Source organism: Bufo gargarizans, chromosome 1 (assembly GCF_014858855.1).
Source record: "Bufo gargarizans isolate SCDJY-AF-19 chromosome 1, ASM1485885v1, whole genome shotgun sequence".
Taxonomy (NCBI): domain Eukaryota; kingdom Metazoa; phylum Chordata; class Amphibia; order Anura; family Bufonidae; genus Bufo; species Bufo gargarizans.
The window spans coordinates 356,881,383-356,898,266 of NC_058080.1; the positions used below are offsets into that span (position 1 = coordinate 356,881,383).

General features: G+C 45.0%; 1 protein-coding gene across 3 annotated transcripts in view; it reads left to right on the forward strand.

Moving 5' to 3' along the window:
* The first annotated feature begins 1,056 nt into the window (after window positions 1-1,056).
* The window catches only part of AP3D1 (adaptor related protein complex 3 subunit delta 1), a 113,535-nt gene continuing 97,707 nt past the window's right edge, over window positions 1,057-16,884 (forward strand). For all 3 annotated transcript variants that reach the window (XM_044269007.1, XM_044269011.1, XM_044269016.1), the window contains exon 1: window positions 1,057-1,228. In XM_044269007.1, the coding sequence (XP_044124942.1) occupies window positions 1,133-1,228 (96 nt within the window). In that variant the 5' untranslated portion in view covers window positions 1,057-1,132. The remainder of the gene's footprint in view (window positions 1,229-16,884) is intronic.

The window sequence follows — 16,884 nt, forward strand, 5'->3', positions numbered from 1 at the left end:
GATGAGACAACCCCTTTAAATGTCCCTCTTTGATCTGATATATAGATTTGCATTATTATATTCACAATATTGACCCAGAAAGTGTTTGGTTCTTATCTGTATATTTGAGCCCGTCTTGTATGTTTCATTATTTGATGCAATTGGGATATTATAAATACCTATATTCAGATTATTTTTGTGCAATTTCACAAGAGAAAACTATTGAAGTGTATAGATATGCAGGAAAAACGGATTTCGCACAATGAACCGTAAGGCTGGTTTCACACGAGCGTGACGGATTAGGTCCGGATGCGTTCAGTGAAACTCGCACTATTTTGCAAGCAAGTTCAGTCAGTTTTGTCTGCGATTGCGTTTAGTTGTTCAGTTTTTTCCGCGCGGGTGCAATGCGTTTTTTACGCGCGTGATAAAAAAACTAAAGTTTTACAAACAACATCACTTAGCAACCATCAGTGAAAAACGCATCGCACCCGCGCTTGCTTGCGGATGCAATGCGTTTTTCACACAGCCCCATTCACTTCTATGGGGCCATGGCTGCGTGAAAAACGCAGAATATAGAACATGCTGCGATTTTCACGCAACGCAGAAGTGATGCGTAAAAAACAACGCTCATGTACACAGACCTATTGAAATGAATGGGTCAGGATTCAGTGCGGGTGCTATGCGTTCACGTCACGCATTGCACCCGCGCGGAAAACTCGCTCGTGTGAAAGGGACCTAAGTGTCCCTCTACACAGTGGAAAACTGGGGAGGTCCGGGTAACGTTTTCGGAGAATCATAAACCAACCTATTTAGGCATCTCTGCATCAACAATGCCAAGCCTGCTCTCATAAAAAAAGAAAACCGCATCACACTATTCCTCTACCCTTATAGGTGCGGTAGTAATATGGGAATAGGAGCACTTCCTGAGACTATCATGGCGGGTTGTCTGCATCACCACGCTGACAGAGCGAGAGCGGAAGAATTACGGCTACGTCCTTCAAGGGGCGGGACTACAGGCAGTTAACCCCGCCTTCCTCGCTGTCAGTCACGTGAGCCCAGTGGGCGGGGAGTTGAGTCAGCTGAGCTGCGGCCATTTTGTGTGTCTGTGTCCGGTGACAGGAGAGTCCGGAGGGGCCCGAGCCAGTGCACGACCATGGCGCTCCGCATGGTTAAGGGCAGTATTGACCGTATGTTCGATAAGAACCTGCAGGACCTGGTTAGAGGGATCCGTAACCACAAAGAGGATGAGGTGAGAGGTCTGCAAGTGGGGTCACCAGAGATGAAGGGGGTTCTGGGAAGTGGGGAACTGTGCTGGGGGCGTGAGTACAGTGGGCAGGGATCGCTCTGGGCTCCTGCCGGGTGCCTGACAGTCATCTGACTAGTGGATGGCTGCAGCCGGGTGGGGAGTGGGGCAGCCTCACACCTGCCTAGGTGGCAGCACAGGAATCGGGGCTGTGGGTGCACTTAGAAGAAAGGGTTAGTTGGCAGCTGCTTAACATCTGGGGGAATGGATGACTCTGGGGTGCGGAGACTCCTATCTGCTGAGTGGATGATGTGGCATCCTAAAGGCGTGAATGATCGCAATGAATGAAGAGGCTGTGATCTGCATCCACATGCATGACATGGAGTCATCATGTGTACAGGTGTATAACACATCACTGCTGGTCTGCTTTCCCATACATGACCTATGCTGGAGTCATCTTGTGTACATGTGTGTAACACATCACTGCTGGTCTGCATCCCCATCCATGACCTATGCTGGAGTTATCATGTGTACATGTGTGTAACACATCACTACTGATCTGCTTCCCCATCCATGACCTATGCTGGAGTTATCATGTGTACATGTGTGTAACACATCACTGCTGGTCTGCATCCCCATACATGACCTATGCTGGAGTCATCATGTGTACAGGTGTATAACACATCACTGCTGGTCTGCTTTCCCATACATGACCTATGCTGGAGTCATCTTGTGTACATGTGTGTAACACATCACTACTGATCTGCTTCCCCATCCATGACCTATGCTGGAGTTATCACGTGTACATGTGTGTAACACATCACTGCTGGTCTGCATCCCCATACATGACCTATGCTGGAGTCATCACGTGTACATGTGTGTAACACATCACTACTGATCTGCTTCCCCATACATGACCTATGCTGGAGTCATCACGTGTACATGTGTGTAACACATCACTGCTGGTCTGCATCCCCATACATGACCTATGCTGGAGTTATCATGTGTACATGTGTGTAACACATCACTACTGATCTGCTTCCCCATCCATGACCTATGCTGGAGTCATCATGTGTACATGTGTGTAACACATCACTACTGATCTGCTTCCCCATACATGACCTATGCTGGAGTTATCATGTGTACATGTGTGTAACACATCACTACTGATCTGCTTCCCCATCCATGACCTATGCTGGAGTCATCATGTGTACATGTGTGTAACACATCACTGCTGGTCTGCTTCCCCATCCATGACCTATGCTGGAGTTATCACGTGTACATGTGTGTAACACATCACTGCTGGTCTGCATCCCCATACATGACCTATGCTGGAGTTATCACGTGTACATGTGTGTAACACATCACTGCTGGTCTGCATCCACATACATGACATATGCAGGAGTTATCATGTGTACATGTGTGTAACACATCACTGCTGGTCTGCTTCCCCATACATGACCTATGCTGGAGTCATCACGTGTACATGTGTGTAACACATCACTACTGATCTGCATCCACATACATGACATATGCAGGAGTCATCACGTGTACATGTGTGTAACACATCACTGCTGGTCTGCATCCACATACATGACCTATGCAGGAGTCATCACGTGTACATGTGTGTAACACATCACTGCTGGTCTGCATCCCCATACATGACCTATGCTGGAGTCATCATGTGTACATGTGTGTAACACATCACTGCTGGTCTGCATCCACATATGTGACATGCAGGAGTCGCCGTGCGTACATACCGCTGGTCTGCATCCACATATGTGACATGCAGGAGTCGCCGTGCGTACATACCGCTGGTCTGCATCCACATATGTGACATGCAGGAGTCGCCGTGCGTACATACCGCTGGTCTGCATCCACATATGTGACATGCAGGAGTCGCCGTGCGTACATACCGCTGGTCTGCATCCACATATGTGACATGCAGGAGTCGCCGTGCGTACATACCGCTGGTCTGCATCCACATATGTGACATGCAGGAGTCGCCGTGCGTACATACCGCTGGTCTGCATCCACATATGTGACATGCAGGAGTCGCCGTGCGTACATACCGCTGGTCTGCATCCACATATGTGACATGCAGGAGTCGCCGTGCGTACATACCGCTGGTCTGCATCCACATATGTGACATGCAGGAGTCGCCGTGCGTACATACCGCTGGTCTGCATCCACATATGTGACATGCAGGAGTCGCCGTGCGTACATACCGCTGGTCTGCATCCACATATGTGACATGCAGGAGTCGCCGTGCGTACATACCGCTGGTCTGCATCGCCATACCCCTGCATATCGTGGCATGTATATGGATGCAGACCAGCAGTCATGTGACACATATGTATACATGGTGACTCCTGCATATGTCATGTATGTTGATGCAGACCAGCATCTAAGGCCCATCTAAAGAACAAAAGCCAATGGGTTTCTTCAGAGTTTACAGTCATTGGGCCAAATCTAAAAAATGTGCTGCAGCGCCTCAAGGTGGATTTAGATTGTCGGGAAGGAAACCTTCATTCTTGACAGTCAGCTGCTCGTTCAGTGAAGGAGACTGCGCATTTACATGCAGCGATCTCCTTTACTGTATGAGGATGAGGTATCACCATTGTGATCCCATGTTCTTATACAGATCACGGTATAGACCGCATTATCTGCTGCCCAGAAGCCATGATCGGTGGTGCCTGCATGAACTACACGATCAGCCCATGAGGGAGCGATTCGCTTGTTTATCGGGTGATTAGCGGCACATTTAGATAGCCAGATGATCGGGAATAGCCGTTCCCTGTAATCTGGACCATTTTTGGTGCACCTAAATCCACCTTCAGTCTGTACAGGCAACTACACCACCACATTACCTGACAGTTTTCTGACCAATCCGAAGGTCACAGTTAGAGGGAGGGGAAATGAAATAAAACCCTTTTTCCCTATGACAAAATGCTTTATTGTGCCAAAATGTGTACAAATGATTTATCCTGCATGATACACCCTGTTAAAGAATAAGTGTATGCAGACCACAATATGTTACCAATAAAAGGTCCTGGCTCTATTATAGGACGCATAAGTAAAGACGGCCGGTGCCGGATGGACCCTTCGCACTATGGTGGAGTCCGTCTGGATTCTGTTCTGGAGTGCAGACACAATAGTGCAGCATGCACTAAGCAGATGTGAATTTACCAAAAATGTATGGAATAAAGTTAAAGGGGTTATCCAACCCTTTGTAACTGATGTCCTATCCTCTGGATAGGTCAACGGCATCTGATCAGTAGGCGCTCGACACCCAGGACCCCCACGGATCAGCTGTTGGAGAAGGTCCTGGCTCACTGCTTATCCTAGGTTAGTGATGTCACATGGCCTAGGCGCAGCTCAGCCCCATTCACCAGTCACATGCCGATGACCTATCGTCAGAACCCCATATGCCATTTATACTGCACAGTGAATGCAATGAAACTAAAGAAAGTGGCAAAATTGCAGTTTTCACAACATTATGTGTACCCCAAATGGTTAACTGAAAAATGCAACTTGTCCCACGAAAAAACAGCCTCGTATTGCTCAGTTGACGGAAAAATTAAAAAGATGACTCTTGGAACACAATGCTGAACAAACTAAAAGAAAAAAAGCCCAAAATAGCTGCACTCTTAGGGTACTTTCACACTAGCGTTATTCTTTTCCGGTATTGAAATCCGGTAAAGGGGCTCAGTACCAGAAAAAAACGCATCCGTTTTGACCTAATGTATTCTGAATGGAAAGCAATCTGTTCAGTATGCATCAGGATGTCTTCCTTTCCGTCCCTTGTACGGTGTTTGACTGCAGCATGCAAAATCCCAGAACACTACCGCACTTGTGCACTTAATTTCCATTGAAATGTATTAGGCTAGGTCTGCACGACGACATATGTCGCGCGACAATTTTTATAATGGCAGTCTATGGTGTCGCACTGCAACATACTGCGACGCAACAGTCGCAGAAAATCCATTCGAGATGGATTTTTCTGCTACTGTTGCGTCGCAGTCGCAGCATGTCGCATGTTGCAGTGCGACACCATAGACTGCCATTATAAAAATTCTTGCGCGACATTATTGCAACAAAATGTCGCGTGACAAATGTCGTCGTGCAGACCTAGCCTTAATGCCGGATCCAGTACCAGTGTTCCAGAATTTGCCGCATCGCCGGATCCGGTTTTCCAGTCTGCGCATGTGCAGTTCTTTCTAGCTTTGAACCTATTTAATACCGGATCCTTTATTCCGAATGATACCGGTATTTCAATGCATAAGTCTAATGGATCTGGAAGAAAAAGATACCAGTTTGCATGCTGGATATTTCTAACGCTAGTGCACAAGACCAATCCACTTTTTTTTTTTTTTTTTTTTTGTGTGACTTGCACACAGATCTATTCAATGAAATGGGTCCGCAGAAAAAATAGACATCGCACGGACGTCAGCTGTGTGCTGACGCATCCGTGTGGCTGGGACGCAAATTATAGAACCTCAGCTTTTACAGTGAGTTCCGTGAAAATTGCGGGATGCACACGAACTGCATCTGTGTTTTGTGCAGGAGGCCTTAAAAGTGTTTTCCAGATTTTAATTTTTATTTTGAAATGAGAATGGGGCTCACAGGAGTGTTGCTGCCTTCTCAAACAGCTGATTGGTGGGTGTCCTGGGTGTCAGACCCCTACCAATCAGATACTGATGACCATTCCAGAGGGAAGAAAAAATCTTGGAAAACCCCTTTAATCTAGGATTTTGATATTGATGGCATATCACCAGGTTAGACCCCGCACCCCTGCCCTAAAGCTTTTTAGTTGTAGATCTGGGGACACAGGTCTGTTTGTTGTGTAGTCAACGAAACAGAAAACACGGATACCAGCTGTGTGCGTTCCGCATCTTGGGGATCAGAACGTCCTTCCCTATGATAGAAATGCCTATTGTCTGCAAAAACGGCTATATCTTTTTTGTCGGGCTGGGGAACTGAAGTGCCGATGTGGACAGCACACATTATATTGTCCGCATCTTTTGTGTCCCCCATTGAAATGAGAGGTCTGCATCCAATCCACAAATTGCGGAACGGATGCAGACAGAAAAATACGGTGGGGTGAATGGGCCTTTAGGTTAATCACACAAATGAGTCGCTTTTCCTGGACTGGACACTGCCCCCTTCAGTTCCTTGTTTGCCAGCACTTATGAATGAGTTACTACATGCATGCTGGCTGTATGAACAGTCTAGGCACCACAGAAGTGATGGAGTTAGACCACGCTGCTCGAACGCCAGCAGTCAGCAGACAGGAACTTCAGACATGTGATTCTGACAACTGACCATTTTGGATTCTGATGTTGAATAGTGTGAAGATGGTTATGCTTGAGGCTGAAACTGAAAAACGTGAAGACCTCAAAAGCCATGAGATAATTTTCTATTTAGGACTGAACGGTAGTACGGTAATTTAGTTAGTATTTTACTAATTTCACATGATGCATTACTGAGTGCTATACAAAAGTAATATGTCTACCTATAATGCTTCGTAACCTATGTTATATCATCTCTACAAACTAATGGGACTTTACAGCATGCCCCATCCTTGTTATCCCAGGGATATGAGCTGCTGCCAGCCTACTCTTCTCTCCCTACCCATCCTTGTTATCCCAGGGATATGAGCTGCTGCCAGCCTACTCTTCTCTCCCTACCCATCCTTGTTATCCCAGGGATATGAGCTGCTGCCAGCCTACTCTTCTCTCCCTACCCATCCTTGTTATCCCAGGGATATGAGCTGCTGCCAGCCTACTCTTCTCTCCCTACCCATCCTTGTTATCCCAGGGATATGAGCTGCTGCCAGCCTACTCTTCTCTCCCTACCCATCCTTGTTATCCCAGGGATATGAGCTGCTGCCAGCCTACTCTTCTCTCCCTACCCATCCTTGTTATCCCAGGGATATGAGCTGCTGCCAGCCTACTCTTCTCTCCCTACCCATCCTTGTTATCCCAGGGATATGAGCTGCTGCCAGCCTACTCTTCTCTCCCTACCCATCCTTGTTATCCCAGGGATATGAGCTGCTGCCAGCCTACTCTTCTCTCCCTACCCATCCTTGTTATCCCAGGGATATGAGCTGCTGCCAGCCTACTCTTCTGTCCCTATATAGAGCACACGTATGCTCAGGTGTGCCAAGCGTGCATGCCTGTGGGGGTTGGGAGAGATGGCACTGTCATCGTGTAACATCCTTAATGCAATGTAGAATCCTCTGGCTAGTCGGATCGAAGTGGCACATGAGATAAGTTGGGCAAAATGGTCCATTTCCGCCTTTTTGATCAACTATTGTTTAAAAAGTGAAAGCGATGAGTGACAGCAAACTTCTGTCCGTGAAAATGTGACTGGGCAGCTAGGAAATTTCTGCCAACTTTGGCTCATGTATATGGCATTTGTCATTTTGTCCAAGGGCCAGTCAGGCAGCCAGTTTAAAAAAAAAAAAAAAAAAAAAAAAGCTCCCCCCATCAGCCACCTTAATTTGGCATGTTTCTGTTGGTTTCTTTTGCCCAAACTAGTTGACTTTAGTGCTGTAGAGATATTCAGTGTAAAACATGTCTGTACGGCCTGTCGCTCCATCTAAAAGGGATTTTACAGGATTATGGCCCCGAGAATATGATCCATAATGAAAAAAAAATCATACTCATTTGCTCCATCGACTCTTTGTGCTGGCACAGTTCAGGGGTCTGCCTGTCCCACCCTATTTACTTCCAGACGTGGTCATTGGCTACAGCAGCGTATGTGACCCCGTCCGTACACTGCTGTAAGTAAACAGAGTGGGGACCAGAAGATCTCCAAATCAGAGCCAGGGCGCTGGAATGGAGCTGTGGGGAGAAGTTAAAGAGGACCTTTCATCAGGCTAGCTCTAGTCTAATTATTATCCTATCTTATAGGGCGTCCCCCACTGATGCCATGACAATTATTATTTTTTTTTCCTACACTTTGTCCGCTGTTGGCCCTGTATGTTTTGGCGCCTTATATTATAATGAGGCGACTCGGTTATACTAGACGGAGACTTGTATTTTCCCTGGGAGTGGTTATCTTCTCCCTGGCTGTGAGCACATCCAATCAGAGCGCCCCGCTCTTAGCCAGGGAGAATGAGCTCAAGTTCTCGTGAGAACTTGAGCGTGTAGACATCTTTGAGCTCATTCTCCCTGGCTAAGAGCGGGGCGCTCTGATTGGATGTGCTCACAGCCAGGGAGAAGATAACCACTCCCAGGGAAAATTCAAGTCTCCACCTAGTATAACTGAGTTGCCTCATTATAATATAATGCGCCAAAAAAATGGGGCCAAGGCATCAGTAGGGGCTGCCCTATAAGGTAGGATAACAATTAGACTAGAGCTAGCCTGATGAAAGCTCCTCTTTAAAGGTTATTTTCTCCCAGGCTGTGAGCTCTGCAATGCGATTGGCCAGCGCTACAGCAGAACAAGGGCAGACTCCGCCTACTATAACTTAGTTAGCGGAGATACCGGAGGGCATAGCAGGAGAACAGAGCGGCACCCAGGGATAATCGTAAGTGCAGTGAGATCCCCGGGCGCCGCTCTCCATGTCTGTATAGTTAGTTCGCATTTTCATAATCGGCGAAAGGTCCTCTTTCAGTAGTATTTTTTTTAATGAAGTTACCACATTCTCCGGGGCTAGTTAAAAATCCTGAAGACCGGTTAACAAAGCAGAGTTGATATCTGTAGGCATTACTTAATAGTAGTGTGGAGACCTGTAATTATAGTACCTGTGCTTTCAGGAAACTTTCTGAATAAAAGCCCTCTGTTTAAAGGCCATTTTCATCATTGCATAGCCCATTGATCGCTCATTCTAAGTGATACAAGTAATGAGAGGGCACAAGTAATGCCTTATTTTCTATTAAGCATTTACATTTCAAGCTCAAAACTCTGACCCCAAGAACTGACCTCTACGACTGCTTTATGCGGGATGAGTTTTTTTATTTTTTATTTGTTTGCTTGTTTTAGACATCAGTAAGAACCCACAAAAAAGGCACCAGTGGCAAACGGGATTTTGCAAGCCTTGTCATATGCATAGAAGGCACTGAACAAACCTTGTGACTTGTAATGTGTAGGTAAATCTATCTTGGGTCCTAAATCCTGTTTTGTTTTTACTGGTTTGATCTCCTCAACCACCAGAAGTCTAAAAATTACAGCTGGAGATGGCGGTAGGGTGATCTAGTAAGCTTGGCAGTTATGCAAGTTATTTACAATCGCGCATACAGAGACAAGCGAACAGCCATTGTCGCGCGTTCCTGAGAGTCTATGTACGGGAACGCGCGACAAAACGCCCCAAAGAAGCTCAAGAACTTTTTTGAGCGTAGGGTGTTTTTCAGCGCGTTCAAACGCACTGTAAAACGCTCAAGTGTGAACCAGGGCCAGAGGAAGCATTGGTTTTCATGTGTTGAGCATTTTACAGCGCGTTTGAACGCGCTGTAAAACGCTCAGGTGTGAACCCAGTGTTAGGCTACGGTATCTGCTGTTACCCCTGGGTTTACACTAGCCGCAGAGTGAATAAGATTTTGCTGCAGAAATTTTTCTCCATGAATCTGCACATAACTTGTCATGCAGCCCAGACATTTTTGCGGCAAAGCTGTCACGTGTAGTGTACATGCACTACGTGCAGAATTATTAGGCAAATGAGTATTTTGACCACATCATCCTCTTTATGCATGTTGTCTTACTCCAAGCTGTATAGGCTCGAAAGCCTACTACCAATTAAGCATATTAGGTGATGTGCATCTCCTTAATGAGAAGGGGTGTGGTCTAATGACATCAACACCCTATATCAGGTGTGCATAATTATTAGGCAACTTCCTTTCCTTTGGCAAAATGGGTCAAAAGAAGGACTTGACAGGCTCAGAAAAGTCAAAAATAGTGAGATATCTTGCAGAGGGATGCAGCACTCTTAAAATTGCAAAGCTTCTGAAGCGTGATCATCGAACAATCAAGCGTTTCATTCAAAATAGTCAACAGGGTCGCAAGAAGCGTGTGGAAAAACCAAGACGCAAAATAACTGCCCATGAACTGAGAAAAGTCAAGCGTGCAGCTGCCAAGATGCCACTTGCCACCAGTTTGGCCATATTTCAGAGCTGCAACATCACTGGAGTGCCCAAAAGCACAAGGTGTGCAATACTCAGAGACATGGCCAAGGTAAGAAAGGCTGAAAGACGACCACCACTGAACAAGACACACAAGCTGAAACGTCAAGACTGGGCCAAGAAATATCTCAAGACTGATTTTTCTAAGGTTTTATGGACTGATGAAATGAGAGTGAGTCTTGATGGGCCAGATGGATGGGCCCGTGGCTGGATTGGTAAAGGGCAGAGAGCTCCAGTCCGACTCAGACGCCAGCAAGGTGGAGGTGGAGTACTGGTTTGGGCTGGTATCATCAAAGATGAGCTTGTGGGGCCTTTTTTGGTTGAGGATGGAGTCAAGCTCAACTCCCAGTCCTACTGCCAGTTTCTGGAAGACACCTTCTTCAAGCAGTGGTACAGGAAAAAGTCTGCAAGGTAAGAAAAACATGATTTTCATGCAGGAGAATGCTCCATCACACGCGTCCAAGTACTCCACAACGTGGCTGGCAAGAAAGGGTATAAAAGAAGAAAATCTAATGACATGGCCTCCTTGTTCACCTGATCTGAACCCCATTGAGAACCTGTGGTCCATCATCAAATGTGAGATTTACAAGGAGGGAAAACAGTACACCTCTCTGAACAGTGTCTGGGAGGCTGTGGTTGCTGCTGCACGCAATGTTGATGGTGAACCGATCAAAACACTGACAGAATCCATGGATGGCAGGCTTTTGAGTGTCCTTGCAAAGAAAGGTGGCTATATTGGTCACTGATTTGTTTTTGTTTTGTTTTTGAATGTCAGAAATGTATATTTGTGAATGTTGAGATGTTATATTGGTTTCACTGGTAAAAGTAAATAATTGAAATGGGTATATATTTGTTTTTTGTTAAGTTGCCTAATAATTATGTACAGTAATAGTCACCTGCACACACAGATATCCCCCTAAAATAGCTAAAACTAAAAACTACTTCCAAAAATATTCAGCTTTGATATTAATGAGTTTTTTTGGGTTCATTGAGAACATGGTTGTTGTTCAATAATAAAATTAATCCTCAAAAATACAACTTGCCTAATAATTCTGCACTCCCTGTATTCTGGAGTTGAAGTGAACATTTTCCGCAGTAATCCACAGGAAATTTGTGCATCAAGTTTAGGAGTTGAGGATAGTGATGTATTTCCACATCTTATTTCTCGTGCCATACCCAGTGGTATAATCTCAATATACCCCAAAAAATAGATGAAAAACTGCAGCACTCCCAGTCTTGAATTCAATTTGGAGAGACCAAAGTCTTTTTCAAGCTATAGATAATGTTACAAGTGAACACTAATACATACAGTACAGACCAAAAGTTTGGACACACCTTCTCATTTAAAGAGTTTTCTTTATTTTCATGACTATGAAAATTGTAGATTCACACTGAAGGCATCAAAACTATGAATTAACACGTGGGATTATCTACATAACACAAAAGTGTGAAACAACTGAAAATGTCATATTCTAGGTTCTTCAAAGTAGCCACCTTTTGATTTGATTACTGCTTTGCACACTCTTGGCATTCTCTTGGTGAGCTTCAAGAGGTAGTCACCTGAAATGGTCTTCCAACAGTCTTGAGGGAGTTCCCAGAGATGCTTAGCACTTGTTGGCCCTTTTGCCTTCACTCTGCTCGATTGGGTTCAGGTCCGGTGACTGTGGAGGCCAGGTCATCTGGCGCAGCACCCCATCACTCTCCTTCATGGTCAAATAGCCCTTACCCAGCCTGGAGGTGTGTTTGGGGTCATTGTCCTGTTGAAAAATAAATGATGGTCCAACTAAACACAAACTGGATGGAATAGCATGCCGCTGCAAGATGCTGTGGTAGCCATGCTGGTTCAGTATGCCTTCAATTTTGAATAAATCCCAAACAGTGTCACCAGCAAAGCACCATCACACCTCCTCCTCTTATCATCTGGACTTGGTTCCTGCTGCCTAGAGTTTGGATATCATTGCTCAGATTTACTAATCCTATTAGACAATTCCACCAGTGATATCCACAATGCTCTCATTACCAACAACCTACATGTGTAAAAAATAAAATAAAATCCATGTGTAAACTAGTACTTACATCGCAGCTGAGTCCAAGGAACAGTTAAACACATTGAGTAAGGTGAACAGTGTCTCCAGCATGCTACTGCGCATGCCTGACTCTCATTTCCTGGCCTCCGCAGTAGGCCGGCATCTCCAGCGATCATGTGCTCGGCCTACTACGGAGACCAGGAAATGAGAGTCGGACATGCGCAGTAGCATGCTGGAGACGCTGTTGATCTTACTCAATGTGTTTAACTGTTCCTTGGACTCAGCTGCGATGTAAGTACTAGTTTATACATGGATTTTTTTTTTACACATGTAGGTTGTTGGTAATGAGAGCATTGTGGATATCACTGGTGGAATTGTCTAATAGGATTAGTAAATCTGAGCAATGATATCCAAACTCTAGGCAGCAGGAACCAAGTCCAGATGATAAGAGTTAACCATATAACATTATAACAGAAGTTCCAAAAACTGACTTGTAGCATCCTATGATAGGGCTATGTTTAAGGTTAGTGAAGTCATCACTACGACCCATGGTGATCGCTTAGCCATTCGCAATGGAATTGGCTGACACACTTGAACTCAATAATTGAAAGTGGTGTCTACATACTTTTGGCTATATAGGCTAAAACTGGTGTTCACTTTTCCCAGTATGGGACAGGAGCAGGAAGTGTCACGGGTGCTTCCTGAACACTTTACATAGCATTTATTTAGTGCTGTGTTTGCAGCGATCCCGATGATGAGGCGGTAATAAATTGTTTCTACCTTTTCTGGGAGGAAACCAGCTGTTACTGGCAGCTGGTTCCCCGCTCCTGCCAATCTCAGTTTCAGGAACATTCTTGCAGAGTTACTTAGTCACACTGGGCATTTTAAAGGGGTTCTGCAGTTTGTTTAAACTGATGATGTATCCTCTGGATAGATCATCGGCATCTGATTGGCGGGGTCTCACAGCTGTTGGAAAAGGCAGCAGCGCTGCACCTTCTCACTGTTAACTGCTGGCCCAGCGACGTCACGACTAGTATCAACTGGCCTGGGCGTGGCTAAGCTCTGTTCACTTGAATGGAGCTTAGCCCTGCCCAGACCAGTTGATACTAGTTGTGGCGTCACTGGGCCAGCGGTAAACAGTGAGAAGGCCATGGCGCTGCTGGAGCGCCACTGCCTTCTCCAACAGCTGATCGGCGGGGGGGTCCCGGGTTTCGGACCCCCGCCAATCAGATGCTGATGATCTGTTCAGAGGATACATCATCAGTTTAAACTAACTGCAGAACCCCTTTTAAATAGCTAGATTCCCCATTCATGTGTTTTTTTTTGTTTTGTTTTTTTATCTGAACCAAGCATAGATAATTGAAAGAGAAGGTATAAAGTATTAACTGAATCTTTTCTTTTTGAATCCACTCCTGGCTTTGACTGAATGTGTCGGCCTAGCCTAAAATCTTCAGACGTAGTGTTCTATTCGTTTTTGGGGACCTTGACTGAATTTTAGGTAACCCTTTTAAAGCCTATCTTGACATGTGCACAGTCTGTGGAAGGACATACGTTGTCTTTTTCCTTTGATCAGTAATGCCACCATTGGTGCATGCAAGAATGTATATGAATAGACGTGCAGTCGTGTATTTCCACATTTCTTATGGCAGAGCTTCTGTATGTGGAAAGTGCTGAAAAGTCAACAAAGGTGTGTCTGGCAATTCATATATACATGGAAAGTTTACTTCTCCCACCAAGGAGCTTTTGTAAAAGCTAAATTTCACATCTTCTTTGTAGATATACCTTACTGAGCAATAGTTTAAGGGTACTTTCACACTTGCGGCAGAGAATTCTGTCAGGAAACTGCCCGTCGAATCTGGCAATTCTGATGCAAACTGATGGCATTTGTCAGATCCGTTTTGCCGGAACACTCTGGGTCGGATCCGGCATTAATCCATTTCAACGGAAAAAAAATGCTGTATCCGGCATTCTGGTAAGTATTTGGGAATTTTGGACAGAGATAAAACCGCAGCATGCTGCGGTATTAACTCCGTCCTGAAAAGGCAAAAAGACTGAACTGAAGACATCCTGATGCATCCTGAACGGTTTACTCTCCATTCAGAATGCATTAGGACAGGCATGTCCAAAGTGCGGCCCTCCAGCTGTTGCAAAACTAGAACTCCCAGCATGCCTGGATAGCTTTCAGCTTATTAGGGCATGCTGGGAGTTGTAGTTTTGCAACAGCTGGAGGGCCGCAGTTTGGACATGCCTGCATTAGGATAAAACTGATCAGTTATTTTCCGGTATTGAGCCCCTGTGACGAAAGTCAATGCCGTAAAAGAATAATGCTAGTGTGAAAGTACCCTTAGGCAGGTGTGAAAAATGCTGCAAAGTAAGAATGCTTTCAAGCATAGAAGTGTTAGGTTTAATTTTATCAATGAACAAATACAAAGTGAATGAGCAAAAGAGAAATCTAAATCAAATCCATAGTTGGTGTAACCATCCTTTGCCTTCAGCATCAGTTCTTCTAGGTACAGTTGAAACTGTTTTTGAGGAACTCTGCAGGAAGGTTGTTCCAAACATCTTGGAGAACTAACTACAGGTCTTCTGTGGATGTAGGTTTGCTCAAATCCTTCTGTCTCTTCATGTAATCCCAGACAGACTTGATGATGTTTAGATCAGGGCTCTGTTGGGGGTGATATCATCACTTCCAGGACTCCTTGTTCTTCTTTACACTGAAAATAGTTTTGATGGCATTGGCTGTATGTTCAGAGCTGTTGTTCTGTTGCAGAAAAAAAGTATACAATTAACTATATTAACACTTTTTTTTTTTTTTTTTTATATATTTATGAAAGAATTTTTTGCAGCATTTCTCCACCCCTGCCTGAATCTTTTGCACTGTATAACTATATATACAGTTGTGGCCAAAAGTTTTGAGAATTACATAAATATTGAAAAAGTTGCTGCTTAAGTTTTTATAATAGCAATTTGCATATACTCCAGAATGTTCTGAAGAGTGATCAGATGAATTGCATAGTCCTTCTTTGCCATGAAAATTAACTTAATCCCCAAAAAAACTTTCCACTGCATTTCATTGCTGTCATTAAAGGACCTGCTGAGATCATTTCAGTAATCGTCTTGTTAACTCAGGTGAGAATGTTTAGGAGCACAAGGCTGGAGATCATTATGTCAGGCTGATTGGGTTAAAATGGCTGACTTGACCTGTTCAAAGGAGGGTGATGCTTGGAATCATTGTTCTTCCATTGTTAAAGGGAACCTGTCACCGGGATTTTGTGTATAGAGCTGAGGACATGGGTTGCTAGATGGCCGCTAGCACATCCGCAATACACAGTCCCCATAGCTCTGTGTGCTTTTATTGTGTTAAAAAAATGATTTAATACATATGCAAATTAACCTGTGATGAGTCCTGTATGTGAGATGAGTCAGGGACAGGACTCATCTCAGGTTAATTTGCATATGTATCAAATCTGTTTTTTGACACAATAAAGGCACACAGAGCTATGGGGACTGTGTATTGCGGATGTGCTAGTGCTATCTAGCAACCCATGTCCTCAGCTCTATACACAAAATCCCGGTGACAGGTTCCCTTTAACCATGGTGACCTGCAAAGAAACGCATGCAGCCATCATTGCATTGCATAAAAATGGCTTCACAGGCAAGGATATTGGGGCTACTAAGATTGCACCTCAATCAACAATTTATAGGATCATCAAGAACTTCAAGGAAAGAGGTTCAATTCTTGTTAAGAAGGCTTTAGGGCGTCCAAGAAAGTCCAGCAAGCGCCAGGATCGTCTCCTAAAGAGGATTCAGCTGCGGGATCGGAGTGCCACCAGTGCATAGCTTGCTCAGGAATGGCAGCAGGCAGGTGTGAGCGCATCTGCACGCACAGTGAGGCGAAGACTTTTGGAATATGGCCTGGTGTCAAGAAGGGCAGCAAAGAAGCCACTTCTCTTCCAAAAAAACATCAGGGACAGATTGATCTTCTGCAGAAAATATGGTGAATGGACTGCTGAGGACTGGGGCAAAGTCAGATTCTCCGATGAAGCCTCTTTTCGATTGTTTGGGGCATCAGGAAAAAGGCTTGTCCAGAGAAGAAAAGGTGAGCGCTACCATCAGTCCTGTGTCATGCCAACAGTAAAGCATCCTGAGACCATTCATGTGTGGGGTTGCTTCTCATCCAAGGGAGTGGGCTCACTCACAATTTTTCCCCAAAACACAGCCATGAATAAAGAATGGTACCAAAACACCCTCCAACAGCAACTTCTTCCAACAATCCAACAACAGTTTGGTGAAGAACAATGCATTTTCCAGCACGATGGAGCACCGTGCCATGAGGCAAAAGTGATAACTAAGTGGCTCGGGGACCAAAACGTTGACATTTTGGGTCCATGGCCTGGAAACTCCCAGATCTTAATCCCATTGAGAACTTGTGGTCAATCCTCAAGAGGCGGGTGGACAAACAAAAACCCACTAATTCTGACAAACTCCAAGAAGTGATTATGAAAGAATG